This window comes from Lytechinus pictus, chromosome 17 (assembly GCF_037042905.1).
Source record: "Lytechinus pictus isolate F3 Inbred chromosome 17, Lp3.0, whole genome shotgun sequence".
NCBI classification, from domain to species: Eukaryota; Metazoa; Echinodermata; class Echinoidea; order Temnopleuroida; family Toxopneustidae; genus Lytechinus; species Lytechinus pictus.
Window position 1 is genome coordinate 2,817,717 of NC_087261.1, and position 23,996 is coordinate 2,841,712.

Consider the following 23,996-nt stretch of genomic DNA (forward strand, 5'->3'; position numbering starts at 1 on the left):
GGTGGGTGGGTGTGTGTATAGGTGCAATAAATGTGCACTGGAAAAATTTATTTCATTATATATATGTGCGAGTGTGTGTATGTATGTTTACACACATACTTTATATATATATATATATAGAGAGAGAGAGAGAGAGAGGGGGGAGGGGGGGAGAAAGAATTAGGGTTTTAAATACACCTTTTCTAATCAAGGATGGGTTGACACTCAAATATTCTAACGAAATATTCCAAACAAGATAAAATACGGACAATGCTTTAATAGGGAATGTGTATGTAGGGGGAAAGGCCCCCGGGGGCAGTCAAATGTATTGCAGTACACGCGCGTGGCCAAATTATTTCCAAACAACCCCTAAACGAGATTTTCGCCGTGTGCAAAATAACCCCTAAACATGTTTTTCGCGGGCTTTATTTACACATTTTGGCCCCTAAACAAGTTGTCGCCAGAATATGACCTCGGAAAAAAGTTTGGGGAAAAAAAACATACCCTAAACACGTTTGGCTAGTCTTTAAAAAAATGTGGAAAAAACCATACGGTACGTTTGTTTTCACGCGCGGCCCGCGTCCACAACTGAAAAACACCCCCTTTAAACGCGTTTATGGTCACGCGTGTGTACAGCAATATATTTGACTGCCCACCCCCCCCCCCCCGGGGAAAAGGCAAATAGTTTCGTAAAATGAATACATGTTTTTCATTAACGTGATCAAGGATGGATGTTCTGTGTCTACTAAATAATGAAGCCCAATGAATTATCTGTACTTACAGGGATTGTTCTGATGCCAGGAATCAGAACGGAAGTTGCCTGCTCCATGTCGACACCCAACCCAACATCACCGTACATACACACCTTGGGAATCCTTGGCCCTCCCGGTTCAAGAGTTCTTGTGTCGATACGTGGAGGTGACCCTTACAACGTCATCACAGCAACCGATGGGCAGAACACTGACCATGCTTATTTCTTCAACACTGATGGTTTCGTCGCAGAGGGAGATTATTTCTTGTCCGAATCAAATGAAGTGACTCTTCAAGCTATTCTCATCAATTCTGCTCAGGCTCAAGATGTTGTCGTCATATCTCAGTCTTTCGATATCATCGGTAAATGGTGTACTTGTATTAAATATTTTACCAATATGAGTACTGTGATTACATCGAAAGGGGACTTGTTTGTTGCTGCTAAAGAAAGTCTTCAGTGTGGAACAGCACATTCTTGAAAAAAAATTCACATCATTTCGATTTACTTAAAAACATGGATTTTAGAAAGTACACATGAACATGGTAACCGTAGTAAATTTACATTCAATACTCACCCGTGTTTGGTATCTCCTTTTCCATGGCGATAATTAGTAGGCCTCACGCCTTGCCACTAGGCCTATATCAGCGTGCCCATTGACCAGTGATTATGAATATTATAGCTGTTTTGAGACGACCATTATAAACGTGTATTGTTATTGTTGCCTTCATCTATATACATTCTACATATTCACATCTCTGCATGCTAAAAATGACTTTGATAGTGTTTTATTAATTCTTCTGTATAGGATCTAACGAATATTCTTCTGACTTGGTCTCGCTCACTCTTTTTCACGAATCTATTAGATACTATTATGACGCCCCCTACGTTCCTGCAGTGTGAGGTTTCTCCTCCTGTTGCTGGTCTAAATAAATGGCATACTGGTAAGGCTTTGTTTTCTGCCTTTGATTTACTATAACCAATTGGATATTACAAGAGGGGGGATGCATGTTCTCTGCACCAGACGCGCAGTATTGTCAAATTGGGGGGAGGTGTTGTACATGTTTGTTATGGTTTCGAACGATATCAAGAAATGAAAATCCGAAAATGAAAATCCATATTTTATTATTCGAAATAGACATCAGAAATGAAATACTCCGAAAATTTTTTTTTCCCAATTGATCGTGGGCCCGGCAGCCGCTGTGCAGCGCCAGATCGACGAAGCTCTATCCCTTTAAAGCAAACAAGGTAGTAGCAACTCCCATCTTTTAACGTCTTTTGGTCTGACGCGGCCGGGGTTTGAACATCCGACCTCCCGGTTGTGAGACGGACGCTCTACCAACTGAGCCAACACGCCGGTATTTTAATTCAAAGGATACACAGTAGGTCTATGTCTCGGTCTATCCTTTCCAGGTTGAAGGTGGCGTAAAATAATCACTATCCATAATTTTGACAATAATTATTTCGTTTTTCCAAATATTGATAATTAACGTCCCTTCCTTCATTGTCATGTTCATGTCACTCCAGCATGCGAAGATGGCTCGCATAGCTCCGACGGCTCATGCTACAAATTCAGCAGTGATAATATGGATTTCCAACGTGCTAGGGAGAACTGCGAAGCAATGGGATATCATCTCGTCTACATCGCCACCAGCGAGGAACAGGATTTCTTGGTTTCCTTGCTTGTTACTCGTTCACCACGCGAGCACTGGATCGGTATCGAGAGGGATTCCAATGGAGATCCGGTCTGGATGGATGGGTCGCCCATCACATATTCTTGTTTTGGAGCCAACGATGGGGGTCGAGCTTGTTTCCAAATTCGCCAGCAGGAAAACTACGCTTGGGAAGATCATCAGTGTGATCACAGACATGCTTTCATCTGCGAAAGAGAGTTAGGTGAGTACGATCCATGCAAGGTTCGGATCCAAACAGTTTCGATTTCATCTGACAAACTTTAACATTTACCCGTTTTAAAGACATTTTCGACAGAAAAAAAGATAATTTGTATACTAACATTTGTGATGATAAAAAATGAATTACTTTTAATGAAAATTAAGATGATTTATTTTGGCTCTCTGTCCCGTTGTCCGAAATTCCATCCAACGTAGAAAGGGTTCCTCTTTACGTCTCGATCCAACATCTAGTCCTCCTTGGTAGCTTTTAGGCAAATAATTACAGTAATATCAATGATAACAATAATAGTGATAAGACGATACATTGATACAACATTAAATCAATTTAAATTTATCAAGTATCAGAAAGTTATCAGATATGATTTGGCTTCAAGATATGAAATGCTCATTTAACGGTTTATTTCAGGACGATAATTTTATATGCTATTTGAATACTTTGATTTTTCCATGATTGTCCAGGTTCCCACGTGTGGTGTCAAACCGTTCCAAAGTGTAGTTGCGGTAGAGGCAAACATATCTTAGAGGTGTCGTGGTGAAGTGGTTCAGTCACTTGACTCTTAAACCAAGGGTCGAGGGTTCGAATCCCACCTGGCGCTAATGTAATTATCCACGTTTGTCACTTTCTACCGAGTACCCGGTAGGATGTGAAATTCAAGTGACAAAATCCTTGTATTTAGGTTACACAATCAAATTATGAATTCTTATAAAAATTACAATGTAAAGCGGTTAAAAACCAAGGTATGAAGTGCTATATAAAGGTCACTAATATTGTTATCAGTAGTAGCAATATCATTATTACCGTGTCTACAGAGCACAGAAAATATATATCGACTAATATAATAAGGCTATAGTCACGTAATCGAACAGGAGCAATTGGATGTTATTTGAGAAAAAAAGTTATAGTTTTAGCAATTCTAAAATTGGTTTCTCGGATATACATTACACCAATATCCTCTTAAACAACAGTGCATGGGTTAAATGATGATGTGCTGTACATAAACGAGACATTGGTTCTGATTTGACGCAAGCGCATATCAACTTATACAACCGCAATGTTTCAAGTTCAAACGTTTTCATTTCTCATGTGTCAAATGAACAATTAAAGATTACAGTTGGATAAAAATAAGAAAATATGTTACATAGAAATTAAACTATTTTGGCATTAAATTTTGGATACATATACAAAATTAATTGCCTTATTACACATGATGAATAAAAAAATGAGAAATGAGACACACAAATTAAGCAGAGCTTGAAGACTAAAAAACAAGCAGAGCTTGTAAGCATATTGCTCATTATTTTATACCATGGACCCTACTCCATATCTATGTTTATACTAAGTAATCAATAGTGAGCTTATTCCATAAATAAGCATATTATTTATTATTTTTTAAATTATGCTAGGTTATCATGGTTACAGTGCGAGCGATGGAGGCTGTGTTTCATATGGAGGTACTCTGCCAGCGACCATTGACGATGAGGGCGCTATCCTACTCAAGTTCAGTTACACAATCAAGACTAGCCAGGTTCTGCCCTCAATATCAGGACTGCAGCGAACAACGTCATTATCGTCAGGAAACTGTGTCACTACCTGCCAATCAATAAACGAGCCATTTGTGTCCCAAAATGGTCTTCTACTTAAAATGTCTTGCAGTTCAAGTTTTACTTCATCAAGGTCATGGACGGTAAGTCCTAAGAGTCACCTCTTCGTTTCACCTTGCATGCATTCTGTATTGTGCGCGATGCTGCAGTAACAGTCTTAGCAAGAATTTCTTAAGTGATTTATACTGTTCTTGTTGCTGCTTTTTCGTTCTTTAAGACATTGACCCTTCATAGCTAATGATAAAAGCGACAATATTTAGACTGATACGTTATTTTTATCAGGACCAGGGGTTCTTCTGAAGTTGATTATAAGGCAATTTGTCTCACTTATCATGATCATGATGATTATATCGTATTTACAGGTAACATTTCAAGCAAGAGGAGCAGGAATGGTCCAGATTAGTGACATTCAGCTTCTAATCTACAATGAAACAGAATCCCCTCCTTATCCAACGCGTTCAACAAGGTTGTATACTACAATGACAAGATGGCTTTATACCGGTAAACACAATTCTCCCTGCAAACCATGATGATGATTGTTATCATCTTCACCAATATCGTGACTCTTGTTGTTATATATTGTTCCCTTTTCTTGTGTCTTCTACTTCTTGTATTTCCCTTCTTCTGCGTTTAAAATAATAATACATCTTATTCTCCCTTATAATTTCTTGGTGTTCTTCCTCTTTATTGTCATCTTCTTTCTCCGTTACCACCACTACCACCACCACCATCATCATCATCATCCTCCTCCTCCTCATCATTATCATAGTAATCAATCATCGTCATCATTAGCATCACTACCATCATGACCATCATCATCACCATCATTATCATCATCATATTGATGATTATCATTATCATCATCGTCATCATCGTTATCATCGTCACAATCATCACCATCATCAAAATCAGCATAGCAAACTTCCTCCTCATTATAATTATTCATGCAATACAAATGACATGAAGTTTACTCTCACGTACCCACAGATGAAAATATGCCATCTACATCAACCCCGAAAACCAACAGTACCAGTGTCAGTCCTGTGCCTTCCGATACATCTACTCCCCAATATACTACGGTAAATCCAGTTGATGTATCACCAAGAGGTGAGATTAGTATTATAGATAAATGGGAATACAATAAATAATAAATAACCAACAACAAAAAATAACAAATAAGAAAACTCTTAGAAGCAAGCAAGTGAAAGTTTGATCGAAATTAGACAAACCGTAAGAAAGTTATTAGTGGTTTCAATTTACAACAAAAGAAGATCACTTCTGCTATGGCGATTTCAATTTGTCAATAGAGTAGATGCCATGGTATTGACGTCTGGGGGCTACTCTATGGTTGATCTGAAGAACGCACGACTTCCCTCGTGAAGTTAGCGCTTTTGGTTGCAAACCTTATCATTTAGTCGTGAAGTTTGTGACTTTTGTTGCAAACTAAAATTGCAAAATTTGCAACGAAAATCGCAAACTTCAAGACTAAAGTCGTATGTGGTCGACCGTACTTCAGAGGCACCGGCATACTACTCCTTTCTTTTGCAACTACATGTATATGAAAACGTCAACCGGTTTACAAAAGGAGGCTTTTATTTCTATTTCACCTGAGCATGATTATACACAGTTTACCTATATCTTAGCGTAAATACCACCCCAAGTCAAGTGAAAGAAAACTTTGTTGAGGAAACATTTTTGGGGGACAGTTTTGCAACCACCTGTGACCATACTGAGAATCGATTTGCCAATTTGAAATTAACTTTGTTTTATATCACATTACAGGAAAAAAGAAAAATAACTTCTTAGTTTGCATATCGCTGGTCCATTTTCAAATTTGGACACAATATTTTTACCCCCCCCCCCCTTCTCTCTGTTTTCAAACGGAGCTACGTATTTATAACCATCTAAAGTTTTGGAAACACATTAATAATGTTATTGGAGTATCATTTCGCAGTTCAATCCTACAGTAGAAGCGTTATACCGTTACGGTTTTTTTTTAATCAATAATGTGATTTGAAAATACATTTGCTGTGTACATAAAGCTAGAGATAAACCCCTGCTAAAGTTTTCAGCCTGTTTATAGATTGGAATTTTGTTTTAAACTAAGAAGGATAGAAATAAAGAATAATACAAAACAGTTTAATATGTTAAAAAATATATTCAACAAGGATCTACGACGATTTGTATATTATATATATTTTGAACTTTTTATCTTGCATTAATATATCTTATTTACTGAAGGAACAAGCTTTGCTTTTCAGAAGGTTTCTATTTCATTTCATTACGTTATTTTATAATTCGCTTTACTTTGTAACTTTGTTGAAATTTTGAAATGAAATAATTCGTTATCAATCAATCATTAAATTAAATTAAATCAATCAATCAATCAAGCAATCAATCAATCAATCAATATGCTTATTTCGGTCGAGTCCCCAAGAGACATACGTTCGTGTAAAACTAGTAAAACCACACAGTATGTGCCAGTCCACGAAAATATATACACGATAACAATATTGGGACATAGAGTTCAATATAATCAAGTAATTGCTAAAACGTGAACAGATGCTTTAATCCTATCAATAATTTACACACGATAAATATACCATTGTATTAAACATTATTCTGTATTATTACTTTTGGTTGCACTTACATACACACGATGATGCATTTTTTCCTCTATTCTCACTGCTGTTTTATTTTACCATATCGCAGGTTCAAGCAGTATATTATACATCGCAGTACCTCTTCCTTTAGCGTTTATCCTCATTATCATGATAATAGGAGTCCTGTGGTTCGTGAAGAGAAGGTAAGATAATTTAAATGGACAGTCTTAATAAGGATTGATCGTTAGAATAACGAACTGCATTCATTATTTGGGAAATATTTGTCTGACTCCATCTACAAATGTTCTCATGCAATTGTTATTTTTATTTGTGCTTTGAGATATATTAATGAACACCACGAACACATCAATCAATTATTTCGAACAATCCATTTTTGACAATGCATGATGTACTACTACTACTATGACTACTACTTCTACTACTACTACTACTACTACTACTATTATTATTACTACTACTACTGCTGATGATGCTGCTACTAATACTACTACTACTACTACTGCTACTACTGCTACTACTATTATTATTACTACTACTACTGCTGCTGATACTGCTAATAATACTACTACTACTACTACACTGCAAAAACTGCGGTGTTGATTTAACACCAGCCCGCAATCTACAGTATATATGTCCACACCAGAGAGGTATTGAAACAACACCAGTTTGTAATCAAACCGATGCTGTTTTAATACTAATTGGTCTTGTATAAACACCTATCTGGTGTTAGACCAAAACGAAACTGGTGTTGTTTAACACTTCTCTGTTGTAGACATATAGATTCCGGGCTGGTGTTAAATCAACACCATAGTTTTTGCAGCGTATCACAACACATCCGCCTTCTTTTACTACTGCTACTTCAGGTACTCTGAATTTACTAATCTTATTAAGATTGTTAGTAATCATTTACTGTGCCATAAACTTCTTTGTAATGTACCTCGAAGTGTTGCCTGCTACTATGATAATCGTAATTGTCGTGGAAACGGTGATTCTATTTTTTGTTTAAATTACGTTATTAATTTTCTTAATTTTGTTGATTTTTAGACGGTCATCATCAGCTGACCATAAGTCATCATCAGCTCACCAATCGGTGGAAGTCCGTGAAATTCATACTTATAGCAATGAAGATCATAAATATACCACGAGCATGGATTCCGTAAAGATATCATCAAATCAGGCCAACTATTCAGAGGTTCTTGACGATGTTAACCAGCATGAATATACCGAGATGCCTTCCGGTGGGTCCTCCAAGCCTGGAAACCGGGTGATTTACAACGAGGTAGGGGATGAAGAATATAACGTCCTGTTCGGTGGCAAAGAGACGAAGGACTACCATGTATACAACATGCCAGGCTCTGTAAAAAGGGATTCAGGGGCTACGAACCCAGGCAGAATGGACAAGAAAGGTGGTGATCGAAAGAATAGTAAGCATATTCAGGAGCCTGTAGATGACAAAGGTAATAATAGAAGGATAAGTGAGAATACCTACCAAGATTTGGATAACACTAACGATGTACCCTATTCTATGTCTTCAAAATTATCTGCCGATTCTGCTACCGATTCAACCAATTTCACCTCACTCGGATTACAAAGCACAATCAAAACTGATTACACTTACCAAGATTTACATAAGACTGACGGAGAAAGTTATACCCCCTTGAATTTAACCATCAAATCTGACTCTCATTTAACCAAAACAACCAAGAGTGCACCTTTGAGAGGCTCAAACGCAACTGAACAATTATCGCTTTCCGTTAACTGTCCTGTGATTGAGACAGCGAAACGAGATGAAGACGGTCAGTCATTTTTATATACCAACCCATCGGAGTATGATGATCCAATATTCAAACCTGATGAAGAATCATACGACAATCTCCAGCGCACAACGTTGACAGGGATTTCAAATGAAAAAAGACAATCAGCAGCCGAAGATTCAATAGTTATTGGGGATGACGAATATTTAACACCCAACGCCGGACATACTTACCAGATCTTAGGCATGTTAGGAGACTCTGTAATGACGGAACCAAACGGTGAGGGCGTCACCTACTCACACTTACAAAGGGATACACACAAGGATCCCTTGCCAGATGATCGTTACGGAAAGCTTGACGATAAGAAACGTAAATCGCGCTAATAATATAAAGTACATTTTTTTCTAAAATTATCACTCACTGGTCTGACTAGCTTCCTATGGGGGCTGGTGTCCTTATTTGCTAGAGTTCCTGTGAGTACTGAGCTGACCGGGCTTGCCACTCAAATCATGCAATTTGTCTGTGAACGGAGGACCAAGCAGGAGGGCATCAGGCCCCACCATGCAGGATGTAGCAGAATTACAGTGGGTGATGCAAAACTGTACTTAAGTATAAACTTAAGATCACTTTTTTTTTACTCCATTTACATTTATATTTGTAGTAATATGTATTTATGTATTTATATAAGGAACTGCTGCTGTGCCAGCGCCATGAGTGTCTCTGGACGGACATCACTATTATCACTATCATCATCACTATTATGAAACTACAAAAAAGTGTTCGAGATATAATTGTAAGGGGACGGCTACAACTTTCGAACATTAGTGAACATCTTTCAATGGAAACTTCATTATCGAGAAGCAACTTAATGTTTTGTCGAAGCTCATAGAAATAAAGCGGCGCTCCGCTAAGTCAGGGGTTTGGCATTATTATATAAGCTTCAACCCCCTTCAACCATGTAAACATCTGTTCCAATAAACTGTTTGTACACACAAGTTTGCAAGAATTCCAAAATATTTATTTACGGACACATTATTTCTGTATTGAAAATATATGTCGGTGATACAAGTTTTGAATCAAATCTAACGTTAAGCACAGACGAATGGTGACGAAAATTGACTCTACATTTTTTTTCCGCCGAGAAAAAAACAACAACACATTTTGTAATAAATTGGTGTAAACATGGGTTTTACGGACGAGAGGGATATCTTTCCATTATCATTTTCCTCGAATCTAATTAATATGGCACATTGGTCATCAGGGTTTCCAGCCCATCAGGGAAATCAGGGAAAATTGTTTTACTTTTTTCCAGTCAGTGAAGAATCAGGGAATTTGATTTAAAAATACCTAAAATTAGGGGAAAATTCTCAAATTAGGGAAAACAATCAGGGAATTTTGATCAGCCCAAAAGTCAAAAGCAAGGTAGTCAGTCAGACTCTGTTATATATATGTTTTTGTATATCAAAACAACATCCATTTAATGACTATTTATGGTGGTACTAATTAGTTTTACACTTGTTTTTATACTGAAAATACAAGTAATTCACTGCAACAACTTAGAAAACATGCGAAACTGGGAATGGGTTTAAATGATTATCAGAGGATTTTTAAACTTCATCAGAAAAAAATCAGGGAATTTTGTTTTCCTGAAGAGCCGCAAACCCTGGTCATGTTGGAGGTGAATATCTTACATTTATTTTGTTTAAAAAATATTGGAATAGTAGCATTAGTCACACGTTTAGATTTCTTGAAAAATGAGTTTTTGGTTATTTTACTTTGCATTTTCTTCAGTCTATTCTTGTCTTTTTGCGTTTGATTCCAGATATATATAACAATCTCTATTCAAGTCATTCAAATTTCCATAAAAAAGTTTCCAGGAAACCCTGGTACCTAACACAGTGTAAAAATAAAAGAGGTTTGGTTATTTTGTAATGATCCGTGAGACAAAAATATCAGCTTTATGATAAACTAATGCATTAATTTATATTCGTGATAATAAACAAATCTTTGTATATTGCATTTAATGACAGAATTATCATGTTTTAAAGTTACATGATTGTATACACGTAGTTAGAAACTGAGATTTGTTTTTTAAACGTGTTTGTCATGTATTTCATTACACAGGTGTAAATCAATTTACTGTGGACGATAAATATACAGTTTATACTAATAAAATTTAATACCTATTTTACTAAATACAATAAATTGGTATATTCCTTTAATTTTTTTATTCATATCCCAGAGTGTCTTGTCTCGATTGTAATGTTGTTTAATGATATTGATATGCTGAGAAGCAGCGTTATAATACATACAACGTTACGCCGTTCATTCTAAATTGCAGAGATTAAAAATAAATCTAGATGGAATGTATTTAAGGATCAATCAAATTCTGGATTTAGTTTGAATCCCAGAGATTCATTTTTAGATATCACACTGGACGGAATAAACACGTCTGCAAAGAGTACACAACGGATACATAACGTTTTCAAACAGATGTTAAGATTATTTTCCGTTTCACATCCTCTCTGCATCCGTATTATAAAGTGCAGTGGGACCAAGCCTTTAAGCAACTGAACAAAACAAACAATATTTATAGGTAATAAACATGTGCATTAATAGAACCAGCCAGACAGTCTGGCGATGAGGTATATTGTTCGTCACCAAGTTTCATTAAAGCGATATATTAGTGAATGAATCTTCAATTAAACGCTGCTCTTCTTGATGACAGTTGACTACTACGTGACCACAAGGGCAGACGTGTGCCACTCCTGCAAACTATCACCGTTCAGTTTCCAGCAGACTGAAACGATTCACTTCGACTAGGATGACAGTTCAAACGTTACAAATTGCAAGGATGGAGGTAAATATAACCTTTCTATCAAGTATGACTTAACGCAAGAAATAAGTATAGCGTATTAAGAAAAAAACATCCTAAATTGTGTATCCAAAATGAGGCCCTGTTAGTGAAAAAAAAACTCCTTCGGACTGATTCAGTTGTTAAAATTTTGATTTCGATCTTATTCATTTATAATTCAAAATACAATTGAAGAAACCAGGGGCGGCGATCCTGGGGCAGGGGAGGGGGCTCAGTGCCCCCACGTTTTGTAGTACTGAAAAGGTGCTCTAATTTTGGGCAAGAAAAATGCCCCATCGCGACCGTGTACTGCGCCCTTTTCATAGTAACAGAACCCATTTAAGGTGTTACCAAGTCCCCTTTCTCGTATAAATGCCATTAAAAAAAAATGCTCCCTCACTGACTTGTTCCGTGCCCTTTTCACCTTAGAAGGACCCATTTTATGCGTTGGCAAGTGCCATATCTCGTATTATTGCCAAAGTTTGCCAAACATCCCCCCTCACGAACATGTTCTGTGCCCATTTCACCTGAGAAGGACTCGTTTTATAGCAAGTTTCCTTTGGCCATCTTAAAGTGCCCTTTCTCGTATCAGTGCCCCTTTTAACCCAAGAAAAATTGCCCTAACGAACGTGTTCTGTGCCCCTTTCAACTGACAATGACTGAGAAGGACCCGTTTTATGTCTGAGCAAGTGCTCCCTTGCCTTCTTGTTAGTGCCCTTTCTCGAATCAGTGCCCCTTTTTACCCCAAAAGCTCCCCTCACGATCATGTCCTGTGCCTCTTTCGCCTGAGAAGGATCCGTTTTATGCCGCTAGAAAGTTCCCCTTTGCCTTCTTATCGCATCAGTGCACTGCAAAAACTCCGGTGTTGATTTAACACCAGCCCGGAATCTATATATTTCTACACCAGAGAATATTGAAACAACACCAGTTTGGAATCAAACCAATGCTGTTTTTATACTAATTGGTGTTGTGTAAACACATTTCTGGTGTTAGTCCAAAACGAAACTGGTGTTATTTAACACTTCTCTGTTGTGGACATAATTCCGGGCTGGTGTTAAATCAACACCGGAGTTTTTGCAGCGTGCCCCTTTTACCTAAGGCTAAGAAAAGTACCCCCACGAACGTGTTCTGTGCCCCTTTCCACCTGAAAAGGACATGTTATATGTTTATTAACGAGTGTCCCTTTGCCTTCTCATAGGTGCCTGTCTTTCATATCAGATAAGTTGTCATAAAAACCAGTCTGCGTACCCGATGAGCGCCCGGGTTCTTTATTTAGCGCCGTTCTGCTTCCTTTGCAAGTGCAAAAAAAAATAATCCTACGTGCTTTAATAGGGTTTAATAGGGTAATTCGCTGATGTGATTTACGGTACACCATGTGGAGTATTATAGAAACAGTGGATAGAAGAAGAAAAAGAAATGGATAGGCGAGAAAGTGGAAATTTGAGAGTAGAGTAATCTTTCTTGAATGTAGTCCTGAAAAGGACTGTAAACCAGAAGAGATTGATGAGTTGAAACAGCTTGAGTAGTAGGATGGATGTGGAGATGCTGGCTTGAGTCGGCGAGTAGAGATAATGAGCAAAAGCAGTAGAGAGACTCGACGTTTCGGGCAGGTGTGAAGGCGGACAGTCAACTCCTGAAGGCGGAAAGTCAACCTGCCCGAAACGTCGAGTTTCTCTACTGCTTCTGCTCATCATCTCTACTCGCCGACTCAAGCCAGCATCTCCTGTTTCAACTCATCAATCTCTTCTGGTTTACAGTACTTTTCAGGACTACATTTCAAGAAAGATTACTCTACTCTCAAATTTCCACTTTCTCGCCTATCTATTTCTTTTTCTTCTTCTATCCACTGTTTCTATAATACTCCACATGGTGTACCGTAAACCTCATCAGCGATTGTACATGCCACCATGCAAACCTTCAAACAGCATTTTTTACTTTGTTTTAAGATCATGGCCGTATGCAGCGGGAGGGGGGGGGCGGCAAAATTCTGGAGACTCCCATTATTTTACTGCAGATTTTCACAAAATCCACCAAAAGTATGACGAAATCCATAAATTTCACCTAACAAACTGCAAAAGCGCATCAATTATAAGTCGCTTCGCTCCCTCGCTTTTCCAGAAAGTTTACGCTTGCTGCCTCCCCCCCCCCACTTACAACTTCGCGCCGCCGCCCCTGGAAGAAACAATGCATATTCTAAATAACACAGACAGTTCTTTGAGTTCAATGATATTTTATTACTAATGTTGAAGATAACTTAATCAAAATCTATTAAAAGTGAGCTGCAATTATTTTCTTGGCTCTAAAAGGAATGTAGAACCCAGTGGAGGGACTTCCATGAAAAGCAACGCCTGTATAAAAGGCAATTCCCTAAAAACACTTTCAATACCTGATCAACAAAACTATACAATGTAAAGGTAACTTCGCTGGGAAATTTGACAGAATCCACAATGATCAAAATTTGAAATTGAAAATTTCTAAAGTTGGAAGCATTATCATGCCACGGAGTGATTATTTATGCTCGGTAGAGTTTTAAAGAGAAACAAAAACAGAAATTGATTGTCAGAATATTTGAATAAAAGAAGAAAGTCATATCAAAATAAAACATTGGTCAAGCGACTTACCAGGCCACGTCTGATTGGTTTGAAAGGTTTGAAACGTTACTTGGTCTCCCTTAATCTGAATAATTTAATTTCATAACTATACTGAAATAATTAATGATTAAAGCAGGGGCGGATCCAGGATTTTCCAAGAGGGGTGGGTACATTTTCCAGGGAAAAATTTGACAAGCCAAAAAAAATTAATAATAAAAAAATAAAGGTCTTCACTTTCAAAGGGGGTGGGGGGACACTCCTGTTTTAACGGCATTTTTACATTATGAATTTTAACTATTTGCCTCTCAAAGGGGAAGGGGGGCACGGGCCGGCTTTGCCCCCCCCCCCCTTGATCCGCCAGTGGACTAAAGATACTCTTATCGTTGTTCCCCACAGCCGAGTGAAAATTCTTGAAATATATATTTTTTTATTTATCTGAATTTACATAATGAACATCAAACTTGATGTTGGTCACTAGTCATTATTACTCATAGCTGAGTGACAATGCGTGAAGAGCGACATTTTGTAAAGTACTTTTAACTTGCCTACATGCACTTGTTCTCTATTGTCCACAGTTGAGTGACAGCAGCCTGAAATGCTGTTTGTTTGTGTTTACAGTGTTTGAATCTAGATATTAAATCAAATTGAAATTTACTTAAAGTAACTTAAAATGGTATTAATGCCATAATAGGCGAGTAACAAAACTTGAGGACTTGCTATTTTGTGTGTGTTTTTAAAGTATACATCCAAAGAAAATTCACGAAAGTGATGATTATAGACAAATTATATATGAATGGAAAGGTCTTGTCTTTTTATACACAAATATGTCACTAAAAAGTCTTATTGATGTCGTGGAAATGCAAGAAATGAAATTATTAGAGACCCTTCTCAGCCCCCCAGCCGCCCCCAGACAGACAGTCACGCGATCAAAAACAGTCGAGAATAATGACGTCACATGATCGACTCACTCTGTGCAAGCCAGCAGTACACTGATAGCTGATTCACCTTCCTGGTCTCTATTTTTCTTCGAATTTACCGTTTTCTTCATGTATTGTGATATCCGAATTCTTTTTTCGACAACTTCAGACTATAAGGGAACCAGAACTGTGTTATTTTGCCCGTTTTTTATTGAATTGTGAACTGGAAAGATCGATTTTGTCCACTCGACAGTCTTCGTTGTGTTGCTCTACGAACTATTGAAAAACTCCAAGCTGCACGGTCCCATTCACTTGCTCCCGATGCATGTTGCAGGCTACGCTGTTTGATCAAGTCAAAAGTCAAGGTAAGCATGTTTGGAAACTGTACTTGTTCTGACGATGCATTCAGGTCAGATGACAGATACAGATCTGATATAAGTTTAGAATCATGCATTTTGGCATAACTACTATTAAAATTAAAAAGTTTTTATTTTAGAAATAATGTTTTTGCACAATTCCAGCAGATTTTTTCTTCAGATTTCTAAAACTGGTCAGGACTCAGGCAGGCGATTAAATTATTTAGGAGAACTGGTATGGACCATGGCTGAAAATCTGCTGTTTCAGAGGAATGCTTAAGTTTTTATTATACACAGAATTATATCACCATGATGCCGATGTCATGAAGCCAGACAAATTTTCAGCAGTGATTACCCTGATTCCTGGCCAAAATCACTCACACGTATTGCGAGGTTAGTATTAGTATACTAACCTCGCACCACGAACCGCGTTTGGCAGTGGATTTCTAACTAGTGGGTCGCGCGTGCTGGGATCTCACTTCTTGGGTCCACGACTTCTATGGCTTGAATTTTCTGTGCGCGGCGGCATGTAATGAACCCTTGGGTGGGCCAAAATTAGAGTATGGTGTTTCTTTCTGATTAGAGTGTTGCTGCATATATGTATGCGTAATGCCTTCAACAATGAAGATAAATGCAATCTTTGTAATGACACAGAGACTCAGAGAGCACCGTACCTCAAGTGATGTTCGTGTAGTCTCCACTTCACTACTGCTACAGCCTACACTACGCTACACACCTACCCGGGTAGGTGTGGCGTACATGTACGGTAGTGTAGCGGTAGTGAAGTGGAGTGGGGCCTACACAAACATCACTTGAGGTAGAGCACCAGTGTTCTGAGTGGAACTTTTCAGGTGTCTAAACCTACTATCATTTGTTGTTGACCGGGAATTACATGCCACCGCACGTCATCAATCATCACGATAATTAAATTCATACTTTGATTTGATTATTTAAACTATTTCTTTTTTTCTCTCTTCTACACACAGATCTGCACACTTGCTGACTCTGGTGACTTCTGGTCTCTGCTTGCTACCTCAATCTGGGAGATTCCATCATGTCCTTTTACTATGATTTAGATATAGCCATTTTTTTCTCCACTCTTTCCAGGACCTACGGTTTGCAAGTTGTGAACTGATAATGATACAAAAGAAAATTTTTCTTTATCAATCTTGGAAACAATTTTGAGCACAGTTTTGGAGAGAACTAAGAAATTTGACTTGGACAGGAATACAGCTTGTCAAAAATAATAACACACAATTTAAACGAAAGAACAATTTTAATGTTACTAGGGCATTTTGCGAGAAATGTTATACTCAATCACACGTCCCAAATCAAGGGTAAGTCCTTTGATTAAACATGTAGTTGAATTGCGATTGCAACTCGACCTTATTACGCTTGAATTTGAATTTAAGACTTACGCTTGATTTGCAATTGAACATAAGTTTCTTGCAGTGCCCCATAATAATGTTTTGTTATCAGATATTTAACGTGCTGATTTTTCTCGAAAGGTATAATATATTTGTCCTTTTAAACGGTATTTGAATATGGGTACGCCTTTTATTTGTTTTCCACAATATTTATTGCATGTATGAACAGAAGTGAAATATTTATTGTGAAGCACTGTGAATGTTGTGTGCTGTTGTGTGATGGTTCATCATTTTTGTTATAAGACTGAAAGCCTGGTGGATGTGAGGAAGTGGGCTGGATGAAAGAAAAGTGAACATGTGTCCAATTACTGATTTGCATATTCTAAGACAATTTTGTTTCTGGATAAATTTTGCTATGCATTCCCTACATTAAGAGTAAAGGAGAAGTCCACGCAATCAAAAATTCATTTGAATTTAAAGAAAAATAACAAGATATTGCAGGAAATTTCATAAAAACTTTGATTCAAATTTATAAAATTACTATTTTAACAGTTCCGTAAATATAACCTATTGTGATCGGATGAAGAGTTTCCTATCGTCAAATCTGCAAAGAATTAAAAACAAAATGCCACAAAAAATAGAAACGAATGTGATGTGAGTGACACCTCTAATTTGCATATCATTGTTTTGTGTATATGACTGTTTTGAGTAAAAACAACAAGGGAAATTACTCTATTCAAATAATTTTTAGTTGATGTGGACTTGACTTTTAACTCTACCCCTCCCATCCCAAATAAGAGTAGAAATAATCTAATCAAGAACTTGAAAATCAAAAGCAGCAATTAAGAAGCAAGATTTGATAAATACAGGTCTGAATAGAATTTCACAAGAAAATAAAAAGAGAAAAAAAGATGGGTAGGGACGGGGCAGAAATAAAAAAAAAATACCCAGAAAAAAAAAATCCGAGTTTCGAACCAGGGTCCTCGCACATGACAAAACAATGGCCAACGCATTTGGCCACAGACCATTGCTCTATCGGGATGGCATTTTAAAGATATATGAAATAAAGTCCGCTAGCCGCTGTTTACTAATAATGCTTCGGCAATTCAACTGCAATTTCAGTCATTTCGCGATGGATATTGCCGTGTTTTTTTTTGTGGTTCCTGACTTTGCTACTTAATGAAATTTCATAATTTTTGTTCAGTCATAAAGAAGAATGTCTATGCTTTATATTGATTATAACATTAATGTGACGCAAGTGTGATTTCTACGTGAAAATATGCTTTGTTTATTCACATATATTTCTTGAAAAAAAAAAATTCTAAGCTAAATATCGGCTACCAAAATACGTTAAATGTGCACTTTTTTTCACTGTTCAGTAAATTCAAACTTTTATCTATATAACAAGACCAATCTTAAGAGGAATAAACAATTCTAAGTGCAAAAAAACGCTGATTGGAAAGATCGTCTCCAATGGGCTGCTGTCAGCTCAGCTGCTCACTGCTCATTGTGTGACGTCACTAAGCTGGAGCTCGCAAGAGGACCGGTGGAAGGCAGAAATATGGCATGAAAATAAATCATTTTTGAGAGCTGATTTCTGCAATCTCTGATCACTATTTTGAAAAGTGAAGTTACATATCTGATTAGTAATACTTCCCCTTTACAATGATGACCACTTAAAGTCATTATAAAATACTTTTGATTCTTCGGATGTATACTTTAATGTTATGATAATATTGGCTCGGTACCTTCCTTGAAATCGTTGACCTTCGAGACATGCCTGATGATTCACTTTATTTAATCACTGAAGGTAAAAAGTGACTTAGAGAGAATGTGTTCGATGGCTTTTTTTTACGCCTATAAGAAGACGACAGGGGGGGGGGGACTGATTCAGCCCCCCCTTACGATCTCGGCCGTCGATCGCGCGATTGGCATAATGGCATAATCTACAAAACTATAAGATCAAATTCTGCGAAAATCCCATTTCTAATTTATTATGCTAATTTATGCGTAAAATCAAAAGTTTGCTCTAATGAACTAAAAATGCCCATAAAATGCTAATTTTGGGTTCACACACTCTTTATAGGAATCCGATTAAATGTGCTTTAAAAAAACAAAATCACATTTATTTTCTTATGTACTTTATCGTTTTCTAAATTTCTTGTGTATTCCTATGATTTTCGACTTTTTGTTCTTTTATTGTTTTTTCAATGGAAATTGTCAGGGACTTTATTTTTACCATAAACAAGAATATTGATTTTAATCAGTGAAAGGCAAAATAATGATACATGTAAGAATTTTGGCTAAAAGCACTATTTGCTTTAATTTGTACACGAATTCACGTTTTTGAGCAATTTTGGGAATGCAATTACGGAATGTTGCGTAAATTTGGAACCGCGTACTCGGGCATCGCAATTTTGGTCTCAAAAGCTGCGTGAAAGTAAAAATGTAAGCGAGTGACGCGGTAAAAAAAAATGGGCCGCGGTGGATTTTTCACGAAAAATGTCGAGAGTTATCAGGGTTAACACTCCTTACTTAAATGAAAGTTACCCAGAGCTATGGTCCCTTTTTGGAAATCTTGGTGAGGCCGAAAAAAATCTCCCTGCCGGAAATCGATATCTCAAAAATTATAAAACTTTAGTCCATTATTCCGGATGACATCTAATTTCTTAATTACTGTACTATTGAGTGACTTAAAATTACCTCCGACGTGTTTAAGCCACGGTTTATGCATGGAGCTTTAAAACACAGATAGCTCCATGGTTTAAGCACGCGTAAAGCAACAACTACAGCCGCGCCCATCACTCCACACGCAGCTCTCGGGCACATTCACCCCCAGGCATTTTCGTATGCTACTCATATTCCTATTAGAACAAGTAGACTTGTCTGCAATGTGAGAGAGATCTCGTACAATAAACGAATCTGTTTAATATCTTCAGGACTATGTATTTGGCCTACCATCGTCTCAGATGTTCATCTGCATCGCTATTATTTCAATATCGGGTAAGTAAATGCGTAACAAAGCGTTTTTTTTTACGTATTTGTCTGTGGGTGTGTGCGCGCGAGGGTGTGTGTGGGGATGGAGGGGTGCGATACGCGGTGTGTGGGGATGGAGGGGTGCGATACGCGGTGTGCGTGTGTATGAGTATTACATAATGTACAATGGTTCCCAGAATAATAATAAAAAACACCTAAATTAATCGATGTTTTATCAAATGTTGTATCACATATACATCAGGGGCGGATCCAGCCTTCGCCAGTAGGGGGGGGGGGGCGGAATTTTTTTCCAGCCATATTTTCCCCGATCGGCCGCTCAAAGATGATTTTTTGTTTATTTCTTTGAAGGGGGTAGTCCTTTAAGTCACTTCTTAGCTTTATTCTTTAAATCAACATAAATATATAATATCATAATCCTTATTTTATAATGCGAGCGCGAAGCGCGAGCAATTTTTTTTGGAAATTGTATGTATTTTTTCCTAAAATTTAAACATTCTGAAAAAAAGATGTGCCTGCAATAATTACTACGAACGCGAAGCGCGAGCAGAAATTGTTGTTACACGTTTTGAACTGATCGGAAAGGTAGGCCTACCTGTTAAAGACTGCTTGGAGTTAGCCATGAAGACGTTACATATGCGAGTGCGAAGCGCGAGCTGAACAATTTTGACATTTCTACATAAAGAATGGAAAACTTTAGTCAATTTTTGTAATCATGAAGAGGATAGCTATATAACTAAACAACTGATGCGAGCGCGAAGCGCGAGCGGAAAAATTATAGTTTTAGGCCTAGAACGGGACACTCTATTCATGTTTTGTAAATCATGAAAGGGATGAGAAAGGGGGGATCTTCCTACATTAATAATTCGAGCACAAAGGGCGAGCAGAAAATTTTTGATATTGTGATCTGAAACTGAATAACTGAATGAACATGCGCGCGTGTTTCAGATTTAGACCTAGAATCTAGGCATTCTAAATACATTTTTTATCATGATAATAAAAGCGAGCGCAAAGCGCGAGCTTAAAATATTTGATATTCCGATCTGAAAATGGGGTCAATTTCAGCTTATATTTCAAACCCTTTGTAGGAAAATTGTAGGATGGATATAAATCACACTTGATAAAGAGCTGATATTTTTCATTATTACTTTGAGTTTGAGACATAGGACCGTGACATCCTTAGGACATGTTATCATATGAATATGATGACTATATATCTTCCTATTCATCTTGCTAAGCGCGAGATAAAACAAAAGGGACAATTTAATTATTACATTTATTAATGCATAATGAGGGCGCAGAGTCTGATGATAATATAGCCTGAACACTGTACATTTCAAGCACTTTTTTTATTATGAATAGGATGCATCAGTAATCAGTTGATATATATTTTTAACCACTAATGCGAGCGCAAATCGCGAGCCGAAATTTTTGATGAACTGTCGTGAAAAGGGGCTTTTAAGTAGTTTGTTATATAATCAATATTGAGACATACATAACCCGCCAATCAAAATGCAAGCATGGCAGCGCTAGCTGATACGTTTGGACAAAAATTTGGACCTTTTTTATACAAAAATCCAATTTTGTGATAGATTTTGACATGATATCCAGAAAATAATATATTTCACTTTAGATTCCCTTTTTGTGGTCTGTACGCCACTGTGAACAGGATTCTTTGTGGAAGTAGCGTGAAGAGTAAAAAAAGAAGAAAAAAACAGGGGAGCAGTATAGCACATGTGCTAAAAAGCTGCTTTATATAAGTCCCGAGCGAGCGAAGCGAGCGAGAAAAAAAATCGCCTTTTCATGAAAATCTAACTTTGAGCTATTTTTTTTCATTATATTCAGTAAATAAAATCATATCCTACACTTTTCCTTTGCTTTTCTTTCCTCTTTTTTTATTATTCTTACTTTTGGGGGCCATGGCCCAACCCTTCCATACGCAGTGCTGTGCGGTTGGGGTCCGGGCGGAGCTCCCGGAACTTCTTGATATCAAAGCAATTTAAACCTCGCAGATTGCCGCTATTTTAATCAAATCGCGGTCATATATACAGAATATAGCTTTTACACAACACATTTATTCAACCCGGTTGCATAATGAACCACATATTTTTAAGGGGCAAAACATAGCAATGTGGGACAATTTGTAAAAAAAGTCGCCAGCATGCAAAGCGAGGTGGAAAAAAAATTGCCAATTGAAATTAAATTCTAATTATGTGATAGCTTTTTCCATTATATTCAGCAAATAACGCATTTCATTGTTTCCATTCATTTCATTATACGTTGTCTCCTACAATTTCTTTTATTTTCTCTTGGGTGTGGAACCAAGATCCCCCCGCCTGTATGTCAGTGATTGATTGTGATTGAACGGGGGGGGGGGGGGGGGGCGTTATAGAGCCATTTGAATGTTATAAATGAAGAGCCCCTACTACTAGCTTATTTGCATAAAATTTAGCAAGCTTATAGCACAATGTTGTATGCAGTCCATCTTTTTTCCCGCTCTTTAATTTCAATCATCGGCAGCCCGGTCGTGTTATTATTTTTATCCTTGTCCCTTTTCTTTTCCAATTTAGCTTTTGACTAACCCTCTCTACCTTCGTTTCCCGCTATTGGTTGCCATTTTGTCATCTTTTAATTCATTTCCCACCCTGCTATTGCATTACATAGGCCTATTTCGGAATGATTTCTTCTTTCATAAATGTTATTCTTTCGTACATTTTCCCGCTTTCCTTCCTTTTCCATTAAAAAAATATGTTTTTTCTTCGTTTTCTTTTCCCTTTCCCTTTCCTTTTCCTCCTTTCCTTTCCCCTTTCCTCCCCCTTTCCCTTTCTCTCTCCCTCCTTTTTTTCTTTTTCCCGTTTTTATTTTATTTTCCCGGTGAAATCTGCCAGGGGGGGCAACTAGCCCCCCCCCTGCCCCCCCCCCCCCGCCTGTTACGCCACTGGTCACCACCACACACCTGACCTCACTTCACACTTAACTTTACTGTAAACAACACACTATACTTACGGACCCTACGGTAACTATATATTCTATACTTCGTTACATATTGACTTACCATTACCTTGCATGTATAATTTGTTATTATTTATGGACTATAATTACTTATCTCCGTTATGTATTGCATTGTATTGTATTTACCATTGTTATTAGTAGGCCTATATTTTGTATTTTATATATTGGTTTAGATCCTGATGAAGGGTATGTGCCCGAAAGCTTGATGAAGACGGGTATTGACCTTGCTACGGCCCTCTCCATACACTTGATCTCGAATATATATATATATATATATATATATATATATATATATATATATATATATATATATATATATATTATATATATATATTGGGACTGTTGCGAAAAGATTCGGAATAGAATAGTGGCAGGCGTTGGGTTAAATAAAAGTTTACCAGAGCTGTCCTCCAATCCTTTTTTTAAACAAGATCGAAAAAACTATCACTCCTTGAAATCGAACCCTTGCCCCAACCCAACACAGTATGTGTGTATATAGGCTTCCTGATGTTTCTTACAAAGTCCATTTTTTTGTCATAGAGGCCTAGCTCTTTCGCAGTATCAACCAGCATCGTACTGTATTATAATACTGAACTGAATTGAATTGAATTCTGGCCTGCATTTACAATAAGGACAATTCCATAAAATGATCAACCTTTTTGTACGTACGACCCCCATTTTTCTCAAGACTTACTTCCCTTCATAAACTGACCAAGTCATGGTCCTTTCAGAACATTACAGACTGTCAAAAGAATAAGAAATCAGAGACAGACAATTTCATGAAGGTCCCATAAAAAGGGGGTCCGACGTACATATTTTATGGAATTGCCCATAATGGATTCATGACATGACCGTGGGAAGTGGGGGTGCTTCAGCACCCTCAAGATTGTGTATCTCCATAGGCAGCACCCCTGGAATTCTGGAAGGTGTGAGGAAGTACAGAAATGTAACCAAAAAGACCTTCATTTTGTAATTAAACTTTTTTTTCTGATGTCTCATTTTTGTTCAGACATCTGCTTTGTTTCCAAAGCTTGTAAACAATTAACATTGGTAAGTTTTTTGTGTTGATTCCTCTCCAGCAATTCACTCTATTGCTGCTGCCGAACAATTGAAACTGTCATGCTGCGGGGATGGATACAAACTCAACTACACCTTACCAATGTTTAACCAGTGTCCAATGAAGGAGCATCCTGAAATGGGTCTGATACAAACCATTCCCAAACTGATCCCTTCTCCAACATTCGAAGATAGTTGTTCTGTCAGACAAAACAGAACGGGTATACCT

General features: G+C 37.4%; 1 protein-coding gene across 1 annotated transcript in view; it reads left to right on the top strand.

Annotated features, from left to right (window-relative positions):
* LOC129280468 (uncharacterized) overlaps positions 1 to 10,809 on the top strand; it is a 13,900-nt gene extending 3,091 nt beyond the window's left edge. The window contains exons 3-10 of the mRNA XM_064112323.1: positions 763 to 1,092; positions 1,594 to 1,671; positions 2,255 to 2,623; positions 4,045 to 4,325; positions 4,605 to 4,743; positions 5,230 to 5,349; positions 6,955 to 7,048; positions 7,911 to 10,809. Coding sequence (XP_063968393.1) covers positions 763 to 1,092; positions 1,594 to 1,671; positions 2,255 to 2,623; positions 4,045 to 4,325; positions 4,605 to 4,743; positions 5,230 to 5,349; positions 6,955 to 7,048; positions 7,911 to 9,003 — 2,504 coding nt within the window. The 3' untranslated portion in view covers positions 9,004 to 10,809. The remainder of the gene's footprint in view (positions 1 to 762; positions 1,093 to 1,593; positions 1,672 to 2,254; positions 2,624 to 4,044; positions 4,326 to 4,604; positions 4,744 to 5,229; positions 5,350 to 6,954; positions 7,049 to 7,910) is intronic.
* Positions 10,810 to 23,996: the final 13,187 nt, after the last annotated feature.